Below are 16,445 nucleotides of genomic sequence, written 5' to 3'. Positions count from 1 at the left end.
AGTTCTGGTTTAGTCCTGGTTTAGTCCTGGTTTAGTTCTGGTTTAGTCCTGGTTTAGTCCTGGTTTAGTCTTTGTTTAGTCCTGGTTTAGTTCTGGTTTAGTTCTGGTTTAGTCCTGGTTTAGTCCTGGTTTAGTTCGGGTTTAGTCCTGGTTTAGTTCTGGTTTAGTTCTGGTTTAGTCCTGGTTTAGTCTTGGTTTAGTCCTTGTTTAGTCCTGGTTTAGTCCTGGTTTAGTCCTGGTTTAGTCCTTGTTTAGTCCTGGTTTAGTCCTGGTTTAGTCTTGAGTACTTAGTGAACTTGAGCCTTCAGGTGTAGGAGGTGCTGACATGGTCTCTGCTGTGGAGGAGATGTAAATGTAATCAGAGCGTCCTATCCAGCTCCGCGGCTCTCTGCTGTTTAAATGAGCTCAAGTGTCATAGGACACCTGTTGCCATGGCAGCCTGGCCCGCCGCAGAGGTATTTAAATGAACAAGGTACATAGAGCAGACATAAGACTGAGCTCACAGGGGATAGGACAATAAAGCTGAGCTATGGAACTTTTCTTATTACTTTTGTGTTAATTCAGTTACAGCAAACATTTGAAACATGCATTCACACTGTGAGCCAGCTCTCCACAGATCTGACCCTCAACTTGGTCTAGTGGCATCAGCTGCTTGTTAAAAACAGTTAAAGGCCTTATATCTGATTTTTTCCATATATTGCATTGGCAGTTCTTAAAGTCAAAATAAGTCCACCGTGTGCACATTAGCATGTTAGTTGTTGTTAGCAAAACTCCACTTTGACTTCTAAAAGTTGTGAAAAGCACTTCTAAAGTCATCATGGTGAGTAATGACGATGCTGTGAATGCATAAGGTCAGTGAGAAATTTGGGCCGCTGCAAACTGGTTCAAATGAACCAGTTTTAAAAAATCCGGTAGAGCAGCGTTAATGCTGCATAATAGAATACCCCAAATGGCAATATGGAACATTCTAGACGAAACAAATACATCTCTACAGACAACCACATGACAGACCACTAGAAATGTTACGTAGTGTGCCTTTATACTTGTTGTATTGCTCACAACCAGCGGCCTTTAACAAGGCTGGGTGTAGAGGAGAGTGAAATGATACAGTCTACTCCAGTAAAGTCATCCTCCTCCTGCTCCTCCTCTTCCTCCTTCTCCTCCTCCTCCTCCTACTACTACTATTACTACTACTGTTACTACTAAATACTAAAGTGAAAGTTGTCATTTTGTTCTGTGTAATGTGCAGTATTTCAGGTCTGTGGCATTAATAACAGACCAGCTGGTTCAGTGATGAGTATTTGATCCCGCTCCATCCATTATGCCCTTGTGCCTTTGGGCATAACACATCACCCCCATACTTCAATAACTGATCTGTGGTTTATACAGACTGAACTCAATTAGAGTGAAAGTGAAAGTGCTGGTTTGAGCCCCTGACCAGCGCGCTGTGCCTGCGCGGACGCGTCGTTACTTGTTACGTTACTTATTTCGTTACTTACAGACACGTCAGTGTGATAATCCGCTTCATTGAGACTCTCAGACGAGCCTAAAATGCTGCTCTGTCTTAAAGCTCATTATTCATCTGTCCAATGGTTTATGGAAATCCGCTGCTCGTCCAATCACAGCTCAGTCCCAGCGCTACACACGGATCTGACCAATCATAGACGAGCTCGAGCACTGTCTGCCTCGAGCTCAAGGTTAGACGCTCACAGACTCACAGGACGCGCGAGGACTACACGTCTCTGCCCCGGGACCAAACCGGGACCAAACCAGGACTAAACCCGGATTAAACCCGGACCAAACAGAGCTGCAGCAGGATCAGGCCAGGGCTGGACCTGAGCTCCCACTCTAAAGCAAGATTCAGTCCCGGACGAACCCCGGCGCTCCGCAGAGCAGAGCCATGGAGGAGATGGAGGAGGAGCTCAAGTGCCCGGTGTGCGGCTCGTTTTTCCGCGAGCCCATCATCCTCCCGTGCTCCCACAACCTCTGCCTGGCGTGCGCGCGGAACATCCTCGTGCAGACCCCGGACGCGGAGTCGCCTCAGAGCCGCGCGTCAGGCTCCGCGGTGTCGGATTATGACTATCTGGACCTGGACAAGATGAGCCTGTACAGCGAGGCGGACAGTGGCTACGGGTCCTACGGGGGCTTTGTGAGCGCGCCCACTACACCGTGCCAGAAGTCTCCAAACGGGGTCCGAGTGTTTCCCCCCGCAGCCCCTCAGCACCTGATGCCCCATCCGCCCGGGGCTCTGACGCCAGTGCCGCGGAACTCCTGCATCACGTGCCCGCAGTGCCACCGCAGCCTGACGCTGGATGAGCGCGGGCTGCGCGGCTTCCCGCGGAACCGCGTTCTGGAGGCGGTGGTGGACCGGTACCAGCAGAGCAAAGCGGCGGCGCTACGGTGTCAGCTGTGTGAGAAAACCCCCACGGAGGCCACGGTCATGTGCGAACAGTGCGACGTGTTCTACTGCGACCCATGCCGCCTGCGCTGTCACCCGCCGCGCGGACCTCTGGCCAAACACCGCCTCGTGCCACCGGCCCAGGGGCGCATTAGTCGGCGCACGAGCCCTCGCAAGATCTCCACGTGCACCGAGCACGAGCTGGAGAACCTCAGCATGTACTGCGTCCAGTGCAAGACCCCGGTGTGCTACCAGTGCCTCGAGGAGGGCAAGCACGGCACGCACGAGGTCAAAGCCCTGGGCGCCATGTGGAAACTGCACAAGGTACGTGCGTCTGCGTCAGTGCTGTGTGTCAAAACAAAGTCTTTAATCCAGGCAGAGCGCAACAGGTGTGCGCCAGACTGTCACAGAGAGAAGGACATCTCCAGGTCAACATCGTGAATGAATTATTATACACTGCACACTCACAACACGCGCACTACCACAGGCTTACAGAATAAGAGTGTTCTGTGCGCGTGGGTCTAAAGCCACAGGCTTTAGTGAGGCACGCGCAGGAGGATGGTGTCCTCGCGCTGCAGTCTCTTCTGTTTGATATTCTGTTCACAGTGAAGCGCCAGCAGCAGAGCGCCAATAACACTGCCCCCTTTACGCACGCGCACAGCTCTGATTCAAAATGATACGCGCACAGCTCTGATTTAAAGTGATGTGCGCACGCGCACAGCTCTGATTTAAAGTGATGTGCGCACGCGCACAGCTCTGATTTAAAGTGATGTGCGCACGCGCACAGCTCTGATTTAAAGTGATGTGCGCACGCGGACAGCTCTGATTCAAAGTGATGTGCTGTTAGTCGGTTAAAGGCTCTGCCAGGTCCTCGTGTCGCTCATATAAACAACAGAGACAGGATATTAGTCATGTTTGTGAAGTGTTTTTATGGTTAATGGAACAAATTCTGAATACTTTTGGAGATGCCTGAGTTCTGCCAAGGCACTGACGGAAAGACCCCAGAGATTTATGAATGTAGTGACTTGTCGTATAGTCGATTAATTGGGCCGCATCAGTGGTTTCCAAGGTAACCAGCTTTTTATTATGAAGAACTGATTGGACCAGAAGTGAGACTGCATGACTTAAGATGGCTTGATGATGTGAAGTATTCTGCCTTTCTACATACGAAGATGTCAGTGAACATGTCAGTGAACATGTCAGTGGTTGGATCATATTGAGATATTGGGGCAAAAGGGCACATTGACTCTCAGTGTTAATAATCACAATGTTTCCCTATTATGCTTGCACCCTTTGAAACGCCAATGCCCCTCAGTCACTTTGGTCTGCAATCTTTTAGTCCTGGATTAGACCTGGTTTAATCCTGGTTTATTCCCGGTTAGGACCTGGTTTAGTCCTGGTTTAGTCCCGGTTTGAGACAGAGGGATGTAGATAATCCTGTTGTCTACATCCCTCTGTAGGTGGATGGTTAATGGTCATCATTTGCTTTGGGTCAGTCCTGTTCTCTTTCACCTCTCCATTCTTCACATCTGGCCTTTAGAGAGTCCATTTCACCTCCTCTTTCCAATCATCTCTGGTCACAGTTCAGTGGAGCAATTGTCAAATAGATGGAAACTTGTCCTCATCTTCTCAGAGATGACCTCACTCCAAAAGACCTGACCCGAGCTCCCTCGTATTTTCTTGGACCTAACAACAGTGAGTTTGTAGGAGTCGTATTATTTTTGGAGGCAGTTTGGAGGCAGGAGGTGAAACGTGGGATGTAGTGAAACGTTGAGAGGGGTTTGCGCTTCCTGTTCAGTCCTGACCTGTAAAGACACTGCTTCAGAGATGGAGAGATGGAGGAAACGAGAGAGGAAGAGAGAGAGATGAACTATTTACACACATACTTCATGCTTGTCTCCAGGGATATGTTATTGCATTGCCTCGAATATCCCATAGTATGTCGTTAAACCAATCTTGCATTTATTCAGTTGATACTTTTCAGCTGATGTTATCATTCTCTAGGGGTGTGGTGCTAACTGGAGGCACTCCTCTGTCTGAGGCTTTGTTAGACTTTAATCTCAGCTTATTTTAACACAATCTGACCAGAATGAACTGATTTTGCTGGAATTACAGCAGGTGAGCTGATTTGTGCTGTTAAACAAGTCCCTCTCAAATAACAATACAGTCACAAGCTAGCTAGCATTAGCATTAGCCAACGTCAGTCAGTCACTCTCACCTTTTTATGTAAAATCAAACTCCTAAACAGGACCATGAACCCTCGGATTGGTCACAGGAAAATGAAAATGTGCTCTTTAAATCCATCCATCCACAGGTCTGACTTGTGAATTAGTCTGGTGGTGTCATCTGCTTGTGCCTATGAAGATAAGGTAATGCCACACTGTGGAACATTCATTGGCAAAGCAGTAACATCTTCCTGGAGATAAGCACTCTCTGTCATAAATGTTACACAGTGTGCCTTTAAAAGATCATTATTAGAATGTGCTGAGTTTTCAGTGTTGTGCTAGTCCTGGATTGGCCCCGGTTTAGTCCTGAGGTAGTCAGGGTCTATTTAGGGTCTTTTCTAGTCCTGGATTAATCCTGATGTAGTTAGGGTCTTTTTTTAGTCCTGGTTTAGTCCTGATGTAGTCAGGGTCTATTTAGGGTCTTTTCTAGTCCTGGTTTTGTCCCAGTTTGTGCAAGTGTGATTGCAGTATGTGTGTGTGTGTGTGTGGGTGTGTGGGGGTGTGTGGGGGTGTGTGTGTGTGTGTGTGTGCGCGCGCACGCGTGTGTGTATATATATGTCTGCTCAGAATGTGTATGTGGGTGTGTGGGTGTATGGGTGGGGGTGTGTGGGTGTGTGTGTGGGTGGGGTGGGGGTGTGTGTGTGTGGGTGTGGGGGTGTGTGTGTGGGTGGGGGTGTGTGTGTGTGGGGGGGGGGGGGTGCGTGGGTGGGTGTGTGACTGAGGCTTCTCCTGCTCTGCTGTGGTCCATATGTGTCAAGAGTGCTTTGGATCTTGGTTAAGACCTGATTTAGTCCTGGTTTAGTTCCTGTTTGGTCCTGGTTCGTTGTTCCAGTCTGCAGTAGGAGGAGTGAACAGATAAGAAACACATTTAATAACTGTTGTAAAGACTGATGGGGGGACCAAAGATTCAGACTCGGGTAAAGTCTGAACAAAGTTTATTTACAGACACGGAAATGTGAATGAAGCTTGACGGGGCAGACAATTGAGAGCGGTTTTGTATGCAGTATTAGCTGAATTCAGATTAGCCCTGGTTTAGTCCTGGTTTAGGTCTGGTTTAGTCCTGGTTTAGTCCTGAGTTAGAACTCGTTTAATCCTGTTTTAAATGTGATTTAGTCCTGGTGTAGACCTGATTTAGACTTGGTTTAGTCCCGGTTTAGTCCTTTACTCACTTGGTTCTCCAGTTTGATTTTCTTAATCGGTGATACATGTAGGACTCAGCAGTGTTGCGTAGAAACATTTCCATGGAAACAAGCAGGTGGAGACGGGTTTGTGGAGATGGAAGTCCAATACTACTTTTTTCAGTTCAATAATCACAAACAAAATGCAAAAACATGCTTTTATTTCATGGTTAAAAAGTTGCACACTGTGGCTATAAATCTACATCGGTGCTTTTATTTTGACGCTATCTCAGCTTCCTCTTTCTCAGTGTCACCTCCCACCATCTTTGTTTCTTACTTAAGATCATCATAAGCATCACGTAGTCATTTGATGCAAATGAAACAAAATCTGCGTCTCGTTAGCTTGATATGCAACTACCCATAGGGGGTGCCGACAGCATGTGGCGCTTTGTTGTGATGACGTTTACAGCGACATCAGCTTTTATTAAGTCATTTTTGATGAATGTTGTGATTTAAAATGTAAATTATAACATAATGATCCACAACTGTCACAGATTAGAACTAAATGTATCAAACACAAGCACAGTATGGCTTCTTTAAAGACTTGAACCATCGTCTCCATGCTCTGTAAAAATAATGCTTCGCTTTGTTGCTTCCACGTGTTTCTTAATTAAGTTCAGTCTCATCTTGTTGGAATGATGCGCCTAATGAACCCACAGCAATGGAGCGTCCGATTTCGAGTCAAAACGACTTTCAAAATGGTCAAGTAATATAAAAAAACTTAGTAGATTCCTCTAAATCTATCAACAGAACTAAATAGTTTCATAACATTCTTAACACAAGCATTTCAGGGTTAGTTAGTGCAGTGTATGATCTGGTCTCCATGGAGTTTAACACCAAGAGTAGTCTGGGAAACCACTGAGCTCCGACAAGAATTCCCAAAGAAATCCCAGAGACATTCCAGCCCTTTACACAGCCGGCTTTAATTAAGACTGAGAGACACTGGGAGGATTTATGACGAGTGGGTAAATAGAAGGTTTGTAAAGAGTGTAATTATGTCAGATTCATTAAGAACATGGTGTTAAAGGGGCTGTCGTGTATTTGTGTTCAGTTGTAATGAGCAACAGTACAAGAAATCTGTCCTTTTTCATCTGATTCACAAGTGTGTAATTCATAAGTGTGTAACAGAACTCGAGCCTTATATGTGTGAGCGGAGGTGGGGAGTACTTACATTACGCAATTATATTTATACATTATATTAAGAAATGGATATGGAGAAATTTTCTGACACCGTACGAGTACTTGAGGTAACAGCACTCTTAAAGGGTTTGGTTACTTTTCCCACTTTGAGTAGCCTGTGAGACTCATCTGAAAGCTCCATTATCACACAAAATTGACTCTTGTGAGCTTTAAGTCATGTTCTAATGCTGTTCCCTCCTCAAAACAGACCCGGAGTTGTGTTTTGTTTCATTGACACATGTTTGAGTAACACTTTATTATTAGTCCATCTATATCTCCAAAGCTCAAAAGGCCACCTTGTGATGTCGTGAAGTGGTAGTTTTCAAGTTAACAGCTCCTTCAGTAAAGTTTGGTAAAGATTGGAAATTCCAAACCTGAAATGATCCAAATGATTCTAGTGAAGGTGTATGGAGTTTAAAAACACAGTGGAGCACTTCCTGTATTACCACATGATGACATCATTTATTTATTTATTTATTAGTTTATTTGGTAGGGACAATGTGCAAAAAACATTAAAGATGCTTTGCACCAGATTATAGCCAAAGCTAGTTTCCATCTGTAGTCCCTAAACAGTGAGAAATACAATACAATACAATATTAAATGTAAGCAATATAATACAATACAGTATAAATTGTAAGCAATATAATCAATACACACTCGCACACTGCAAAATAAGACTTGGAGGAACAATATACAAATATACAGTCAAATAAATATTTATAAGTTAATATAATGTAGTGTAATGTAGTGTAATGGAATGTTATGTAATGGAATGTAATGTAATGTTGTAACACAACATCACAAGGTGGAACAGAGTGTTTTCAGTTTGAGAGAAGAACTCAGCCTAAATATGCAGGTTTGTGTGTTAAACATGTCTGAATGAAACAAAACACAACTCCAGGTCTGTTTGTGACGAGGAAACGACATTAGAACTCATGACCTTTAGTATTTGACTTTGTGGAGGTGGCACGTCACCTGTATGATTCCATGGAAATACAAAGTTAAAACCATACTCCAGCACAAATAAGGGTTTGTAGAAATGCAAGCCCACCTAGAGTAAGCACACAGGATTTCAGTGCAATAAACAGAACCAAAATCAAAATCATGCTTTTGTCATGGTTAAAAAAGTTTGTTACATCCTGTGACTTTAAATCTACATCAGTGCTTTTATTTTGACGGTGTCTTTTCTTTCACAGTGTCCGCTCCCACTATCTTTGTTTCTTCGCAGATGTCATGTCTAAAGGCCATCCAAATCCCCCCAAACCACCCTAATTATTACACATGTATCGCCCCCTAGTGTTCACAGCTAATTACAGGTGATTAATGGGTTTGGAGCTGAGGCGTGGGAGAGGAGCAGTGGGACAGCAGTAATAAAGAGATACTCTGAAATATTAGCTATGGGCTAAAGCCGAGAACTGGTTTAAGAATGGAGCATTTATGTGTTCACTGCAATCTGTCTGAGCCACTGAGTGAAAGCAACGCCAGGAGATTAGGCAATGCACATTTTATACACAAAATTCATACACAAAGTAATTCAAAGTGTTTTACAGAATAAGAAATACATTAAAATCACAATACAACAAATCAAAACATAAATAATCTTAACTAATCATCATAAAATGAACATTAAACGAGAAGAGGCAGAATAAAACACTTTCAGTCGCATGCAGCTAAACTGAACTGTTTGGAGCCTGTCTCAAATCTTCAGGAACACTGCTTTAGTCCTGGTTTAGCCCTGGAAGCTCTGAGAATTTTGCCGAATGTCTCTCCTGGCTTTTCACCCCTGTTAGCCACTAGCTGCTCGCTGTTCTTTCCAGTGAAGTTTTTGGGAAGAGAATTGGTAATTTTGCATGTACTTTAGGGAGTACTGAAGAGGCTTGTCTCCTGTCTGTGCAGAGTGAGTTTGTGCTGTGACATATTCTCCATGTTTTACTGTTTGAGCCTGAATATTTTAGCGTTAGCTCGAGGCTCAGACTCTGATTCTCTGAGGGCCACTCAAACAGGAACAAGAAATTCTCAATCTCTGCATAATTCATTCAACAAACTAGATTTTTCCCATAGAACTGTGCCTCAACACTTCAACTTCATGTACTTGCACTTGTACTTGTACTTGTGCTTCATACTGTCAATATTTGGTCATGGAAACTTGTGATAGACAGCTGGGTCAGTGTGTCTCCAAAACTGCTGCTCATGCAGTGTGGTTTAGTCCTGGTTTAGTCCTGGTTTAGTCCTGGTTTAGTCCTGCTTTAGTCCTGCTTTAGTCTTGCTTTAGTCCTGCTTTAGTCCTGGTTAATCCTGGTTTAGTCCTGCTTTAGTCCTGCTTTAGTCCTGCTTTAGTCCTGCTTTAGTCCTGCTGTAGTCCTGGTTTAGTCCTGATATAGTCCTGCTTTAGTCTTGCTTTAGTCCTGCTTTAGTCCTGCTTTAGTCCTGCTTTAGTCCTGCTTTAGTCCTGGTAAATCCTGCTTTAGTTCTGCTTTAGTCCTGCTTTAGTCCTGCTTTAGTCCTGCTTTAGTCCTGCTTTAGTCCTGCTTTAGTCCTGGTAAATCCTGCTTTAGTCCTGCTTTAGTCCTGCTTTAGTCCTGCTTTAGTCCTGGTAAATCCTGCTTTAGTCCTGCTTTAGTCCTGCTTTAGTCCTGCTTTAGTCCTGCTTTAGTCCTGGTAAATCCTGCTTTAGTCCTGCTTTAGTCCTGTTTTAGTCCTGTTTTAGTCCTGCTTTAGTCCTGCTTTAGTCCTGCTTTAGTCTTGCTTTAGTCCTGCTTTAGTCCTGCTTTAGTCTTGCTTTAGTCCTGCTTTAGTCCTGGTAAATCCTGCTTTAGTCCTGCTTTAGTCCTGCTTTAGTCCTGGTAAATCCTGCTTTAGTCCTGCTTTAGTCCTGGTAAATCCTGCTTTAGCCCTGCTTTAGTCTTGCTTTAGTCCTGCTTTAGTCCTGCTTTAGTCCTGCTTTAGTCTTGCTTTAGTCCTGCTTTAGTCCTGGTAAATCCTGGTTTAGTCCTGGTTTAGTCCTGCTTTAGTCCTGCTTTAGTCTTGCTTTAGTCCTGCTTTAGTCCTGGTAAATCCTGGTTTAGTCCTGGTTTAGTCCTGGTTTAGTCCTGCTTTAGTCCTGCTTTAGTCCTGCTGTAGTCCTGCTGTAGTCCTGCTGTAGTCCTGCTTTAGTCCTGCTGTAGTCCTGCTTTAGTCCTGCTTTAGTCCTGATATAGTCCTGATATAGTCCTTGTTTAGTCCTGCTTTAGTCTGGCTTTAGTCTTGCTTTAGTCCTGGTTTAGTCCTGGTTTAGTCCTGCTTTAGTCCTGCTTTAGTCTTGCTTTAGTCCTGCTTTAGTCCTGGTAAATCTTGGTTTAGTCCTGCTTTAGTCTTGCTTTAGTCCTGGTAAATCCTGGTTTAGTCCTGGTTTAGTCCTGCTTTAGTCTTGCTTTAGTCCTGGTTTAGTCCTGCTTTAGTCCTGGTTTAGTCCTGGTTTAGTCCTGGTTTAATCCTGCTTTAGTCCTGCTTTAGTCCTGGTTTAGTCCTGATATAGTCCTTGTTTAGTCCTGCTTTAGTCCTGGTTTAGTCCTGCTTTAGTCCTGGTTTAGTCCTGGTTTAGTCCTGCTTTAGTCCTGCTTTAGTCCTGCTTTAGTCCTGATATAGTCCTTGTTTAGTCCTGGTTTAGTCCTGCTTTAGTCCTGCTTTAGTCCTGCTTTAGTCCTGGTTAATCCTGGTTTAGTCCTGCTTTAGTCTTGCTTTAGTCCTGCTTTAGTCCTGCTTTAGTCCTGGTAAATCCTGCTTTAGTCCTGCTTTAGTCCTGCTTTAGTCCTGGTAAATCCTGCTTTAGTCCTGCTTTAGTCCTGCTTTAGTCTTGCTTTAGTCCTGCTTTAGTCCTGGTAAATCCTGGTTTAGTCCTGCTTTAGTCCTGCTTTAGTCTTGCTTTAGTCCTGCTTTAGTCCTGGTAAATCCTGGTTTAGTCCTGGTTTAGTCCTGGTTTAGTCCTGCTTTAGTCCTGCTGTAGTCCTGCTGTAGTCCTGCTTTAGTCCTGCTTTAGTCCTGCTTTAGTCCTGATATAGTCCTGATATAGTCCTTGTTTAGTCCTGCTTTAGTCCTGCTTTAGTCCTGGTTTAGTCCTGCTTTAGTCTTGCTTTAGTCCTGGTTTAGTCCTGCTTTAGTCCTGGTTTAGTCCTGGTTTAGTCCTGCTTTAGTCCTGCTTTAGTCCTGGTTTAGTCCTGATATAGTCCTTGTTTAGTCCTGCTTTAGTCCTGGTTTAGTCCTGCTTTAGTCCTGGTTTAGTCCTGGTTTAGTCCTGCTTTAGTCCTGCTTTAGTCCTGCTTTAGTCCTGATATAGTCCTTGTTTAGTCCTGGTTTAGTCCTGCTTTAGTCCTGCTTTAGTCCTGCTTTAGTCCTGGTTAATCCTGGTTTAGTCCTGCTTTAGTCTTGCTTTAGTCCTGCTTTAGTCCTGCTTTAGTCCTGGTAAATCCTGCTTTAGTCCTGCTTTAGTCCTGCTTTAGTCCTGGTAAATCCTGCTTTAGTCCTGCTTTAGTCCTGCTTTAGTCCTGCTTTAGTCTTGCTTTAGTCCTGCTTTAGTCCTGGTAAATCCTGGTTTAGTCCTGCTTTAGTCCTGCTTTAGTCTTGCTTTAGTCCTGCTTTAGTCCTGGTAAATCCTGGTTTAGTCCTGGTTTAGTCCTGGTTTAGTCCTGCTTTAGTCCTGCTGTAGTCCTGCTGTAGTCCTGCTTTAGTCCTGCTTTAGTCCTGCTTTAGTCCTGATATAGTCCTGATATAGTCCTTGTTTAGTCCTGCTTTAGTCTGGCTTTAGTCTTGCTTTAGTCCTGGTTTAGTCCTGGTTTAGTCCTGGTAAATCCTGGTTTAGTCCTGCTTTAGTCCTGCTTTAGTCCTGGTTTAGTCCTGCTTTCGTTTTGCTTTAGTCCTGCTTTAGTCCTGGTTTAGTCCTGATATAGTCCTTGTTTAGTCCTGCTTTAGTCCTGCTTTAGTCCTGGTTAATCCTGGTTTAGTCCTGCTTTAGTCTTGCTTTAGTCCTGCTTTAGTCCTGCTTTAGTCCTGGTTTAGTCCTGATATAGTCCTTGTTTAGTCCTGATATAGTCCTTGTTTAGTCCTGCTTTAGTCCTGCTTTAGTCCTGCTTTAGTCCTGCTTTAGTCCTGCTTTAGTCTTGCTTTAGTCCTGTTTAGTCCTGGTTTAGTTCTGTTACAGTCCTGGTTTAGTCCTGGTTTAGTCCTAGTTTAGACCTGGTTCAGTCCTGGTTTAGACCTGGCTTAGGGCTAGTGCTATACATTATTAGGTTTGTTGTCACAGAGACACACATAGACACACAGACACAGAGACACATAGAGACACACAGACACATAGAGACACAGAGACACATAGAGACACACAGAGACACATAGAGACACATAGAGACACATAGAGACACATAGAGACACATAGAGACACAGAGACACATAGAGACACATAGAGACACACAGAGACACATAGAGACACAGAGACACAGAGAGACACATAGAGACACATAGAGACACAGAGACACATAGAGACACAGAGACACATAGAGACACAGAGACACATAGAGACACATAGAGACACAGAGACACATAGAGACACATAGAGACACAGAGACACATAGAGACACAGAGGCACAGAGACACATAGAGACACAGAGACACATAGAGACACATAGAGACACAGAGACACATAGAGACACATAGAGACACAGAGACACATAGAGACACATAGAGACACAGAGACACATAGAGACACATAGAGACACACAGACACATAGAGACACAGAGACACATAGAGACACATAGAGACACACAGAGACACATAGAGACACAGAGACACAGAGAGACACATAGAGACACATAGAGACACAGAGACACATAGAGACACATAGAGACACAGAGACACATAGAGACACAGAGACACATAGAGACACATAGAGACACAGAGACACATAGAGACACAGAGACACATAGAGACACAGAGGCACATAGAGACACATAGAGACACATAGAGACACAGAGACACATAGAGACACATAGAGACACAGAGACACATAGAGACACAGAGACACATAGAGACACATAGAGACACATAGAGACACAGACACATAGAGACACAGAGACACATAGAGACACATAGAGACACAGAGACACATAGAGACACATAGAGACACAGAGACACATAGAGACACAGAGGCACAGAGAGACACATAGAGACACATAGAGACACAGAGACACATAGAGACACATAGAGACACAGAGACACATAGAGACACAGAGACACATAGAGACACATAGAGACACAGACACATAGAGACACAGAGACACATAGAGACACAGAGACACATAGAGACACACAGAGACACATAGAGACACATAGAGACACAGAGACACATAGAGACACACTGAGGTGGTCACAGATGCATTTCTTTCTGTGCAGCTGTCTAAACCTAGGTTTTAGTCTCTATGTGGTTCTATTTAAACAAAACGTGTCAGTTTATCCCTCACACTTGTCTGGCAGGCCGCTTCCTCCTGAAACACAAGCCCACAGCGCGGCAGCGATCGTATACCGCGGTTACGAGGCGTCTCCAGAGACTTTAACAGAAGACACTTTAGCCTGGTATTTAAAATGATAACACCTGAAGCGCTGACCTGATTTGTGATAACATTAGCCTCTTAGCTGCTGTAAGCTTTTGTTTTGCTAGCTGGGACTTCTTTAGCCTTACTCAGCATATGTCAACAACTGTGTGTAATAGTAGAATGGCACAAAAATTGATTATCTGCTTTTGCTACACTCACTAACACACATTTTAAGGCTTAGAATGTTTCTTGGCTTTGACTCATGCAGTCACATCTCTCACTGCACCATGACAGAGAAACAACTGTCTGGAATAGTTCAAACAGTCGCTGGCTCGTGGTTCTCATCTAATAAAGAAACTATTAAAATGCATAGACATGAACATACATGATGTGTGTGTGGCATCAAACCCTCCTCCTGTGTGTCTGTGTGTGCATGTGTGTGTCTGTGTGTGTCTATGTATGTGTGTGTGTCTGTGTGTGTATGTGTCTGTGTGCTGTGTGTGTAGGGGTGTGTGTGTGTCTGTGTGTGTATATATATATGTGTGTCTGTGTGTGTCTATGTATGTGTCTGTGTGTGTATGTGTCTGTGTGCTGTGTGTGTATGTGTCTGTGTGCTGTGTGTGTAGGGGTGTGTGTGGGGGTGTGTCTGTGTGTGTATATATATATGTGTGTCTGTGTGTGTCTATGTATGTGTCTGTGTGTATGTGTGCTGTGTGTGTATGTGTCTGTGTGCTGTGTGTGTATATATGTGTGTGTCTGTGTGTGTCTATGTATGTATGTGTATGTGTCTGTGTGCTGTGTGTGTAGGGGTGTGTGTGTGTGTGTGTGTATGTGTGTTTAACAGTTGTGTTACATTATTGATGTGTCTGGATATATTTTGTGCATATTTTATGGCTCACTTAGGCGCCAGCGTTTTAGGCTGATATTCTGAGAGTTTAACTAAATCCTCCTCTGCTCACCCCCAACACATTTAAGAGAATCTTTAAGAATTCAGACTTTTTTCTGGGTGGTAAAAATGATGAGACTAGAGATAAAGTGGTTTCGAGGGCTGCAGAGTTTAAGTGGTTAGAGAAAGGTAAACACAACGGTCCATATCGCACTGTTTTCTGATCTATAATGACGTTTCCTCATCACAAACAGACCTGAAGTTGTGTTTTGTTTCTTTCACACATGTTTAACACACAAACCCTGCATATTTAGGCAGAGTTTTTCTCTCAAACTGAAAACACTCTGTTCCACCTCATGATGTCATCATGTGGCAATACACACAGAGACAGACAGAGACACACAGAGACACTGTCCACTGTGCTCTACTGTGTTTTTAAACTTCACACACCTTCACTAGAATCATTTGGATCATTTCAGGTTTGGAATTTCCAGCCTTTACTGAGGAGCTATTAACTTGAAAACTACCACTTCATGATGGAAGGAACAAGGTGGAACAGAGCATTTTGAGCTTTGAAGATAGAGAGAGAGACTAATAATAAAGTGTTACTCAAACATGTGTCAATGAAGCAAAACACAACTCCAGGTCTGTTTTTGAGGAGAGAACAGCATTAGAACATGGATTAAAGTTTTGTGTGATCCAGGAGATTTAATAGTTTTTCCTTCAGGGTTGTGTTGTAAAGTTGAAAATTATGTTATGATTTAGGAAATTGGATTTTGAGAGAAAACCTCAGCAAACCAACTTAGTGTCCTATTTGTTAGCATCCCATTTCAATTTGAGTAGATCCATAAATCTGGCCTCTGGTCTTTCTCACAGACTGTGTAAAGAAGTGGACTGAGTGAGTGTGACGTCACCTCAGCGTTCAGCTCATCCAGGCTAATGCTAACAGTTATAGCTGTAACCAACTTGTTTCTAAACTAAATGTTGTTGCAGAGAGTATGACTATGTCCGTCTTCATCAGTTATATTAAAGCTGCACTGTGTAACTTTTATGATGAAGAGTGCTGCTTGTCTCCAGAGATGCCATTTATTTACATGGAATATTCCACAGTATTGCATTATGTTTATGTCTTTAGATTTTATGGTTCAAACATACCTTGAAAAACATTGCCTTAATGGAGATTTTAATAATGCCATACTGTGGAACATGTGAAGCAAAACAATAACATTGGGGAGAAAAACAGCTCCTGCAGTTTAAAGCTTTTAGCGTGTGTTCTTCATAAGTGCCCTGGGTACATATCGGAGACATGTAATATGCTCTTTTTGTTTTATTCTTTAAATCTATTTATTTCAAGTTAAATCTGAGCCCTACGTTTGTGTTAACACCACATTTATCTGCTAAAAAGCTCAGAGCAATATCTCCACAAGATCTCTCCACAGATCTGACCTGTAACTTGACTCATCTGGCCTGCCTGTTCCTATGGATATACAGTTGTCCCTCGCTATATCGTGGTTCACCTTTCACGGTCTCACTGTTTCACAGATATATTTGTGTGCAGTTTTGCATGCTTTTTTTTTTTTTTTTTACAGTGTATGAACGTGCATTGTGTTCTGCGTCCTGATTGGCTAAGAGACTGTAGACCATTGTCAATGAATCTCCTCCGTGCCCTGTCTCCTGTACAGTACAGAATGTGTTCAGACAAATTTATGTAACCTTTATTTGACGTATATTACTTTATGTTTTAAAATGTATTTGGGTCATTAGTATTTTGTTTATTACTTTGTATTTATTTTATTAACAAAACCCACAATGTCGATGAAACGTTCTGCACTGACGCTTTGGACTTAAGTGTTTCTTTGCACGGAGAGGCGCTTCTGCGGGCATACCACTGGAACAGAGACATGTGAACAACAAATTTAAAGCATAGTATACAAAGGTTTGAACTTTGAGAGGGTTTAAACAAGAGAGAAATGTGGAAAATGTTAATGCCTGTGTGAGTGTGAGTGTGTGTACAGCT

At 43.4% G+C, this 16,445-nt stretch overlaps 1 protein-coding gene across 2 annotated transcripts in view; it reads left to right on the top strand.

The window, feature by feature from the left end:
• Positions 1 to 1,851: 1,851 nt before the first annotated feature.
• trim9 (tripartite motif containing 9) overlaps positions 1,852 to 16,445 on the top strand; it is a 71,674-nt gene continuing 57,080 nt past the window's right edge. For both annotated transcript variants that reach the window (XM_033988873.2, XM_033988871.2), the window contains exon 1: positions 1,852 to 2,722. In XM_033988873.2, coding sequence (XP_033844764.1) covers positions 1,901 to 2,722 — 822 coding nt within the window. In that variant the 5' untranslated portion in view covers positions 1,852 to 1,900. The remainder of the gene's footprint in view (positions 2,723 to 16,445) is intronic.

Source organism: Periophthalmus magnuspinnatus, chromosome 22 (genome assembly GCF_009829125.3).
Source record: "Periophthalmus magnuspinnatus isolate fPerMag1 chromosome 22, fPerMag1.2.pri, whole genome shotgun sequence".
NCBI lineage: Eukaryota > Metazoa > Chordata > Actinopteri > Gobiiformes > Gobiidae > Periophthalmus > Periophthalmus magnuspinnatus.
This window is presented reverse-complemented; position numbering and strand designations above follow the sequence as displayed.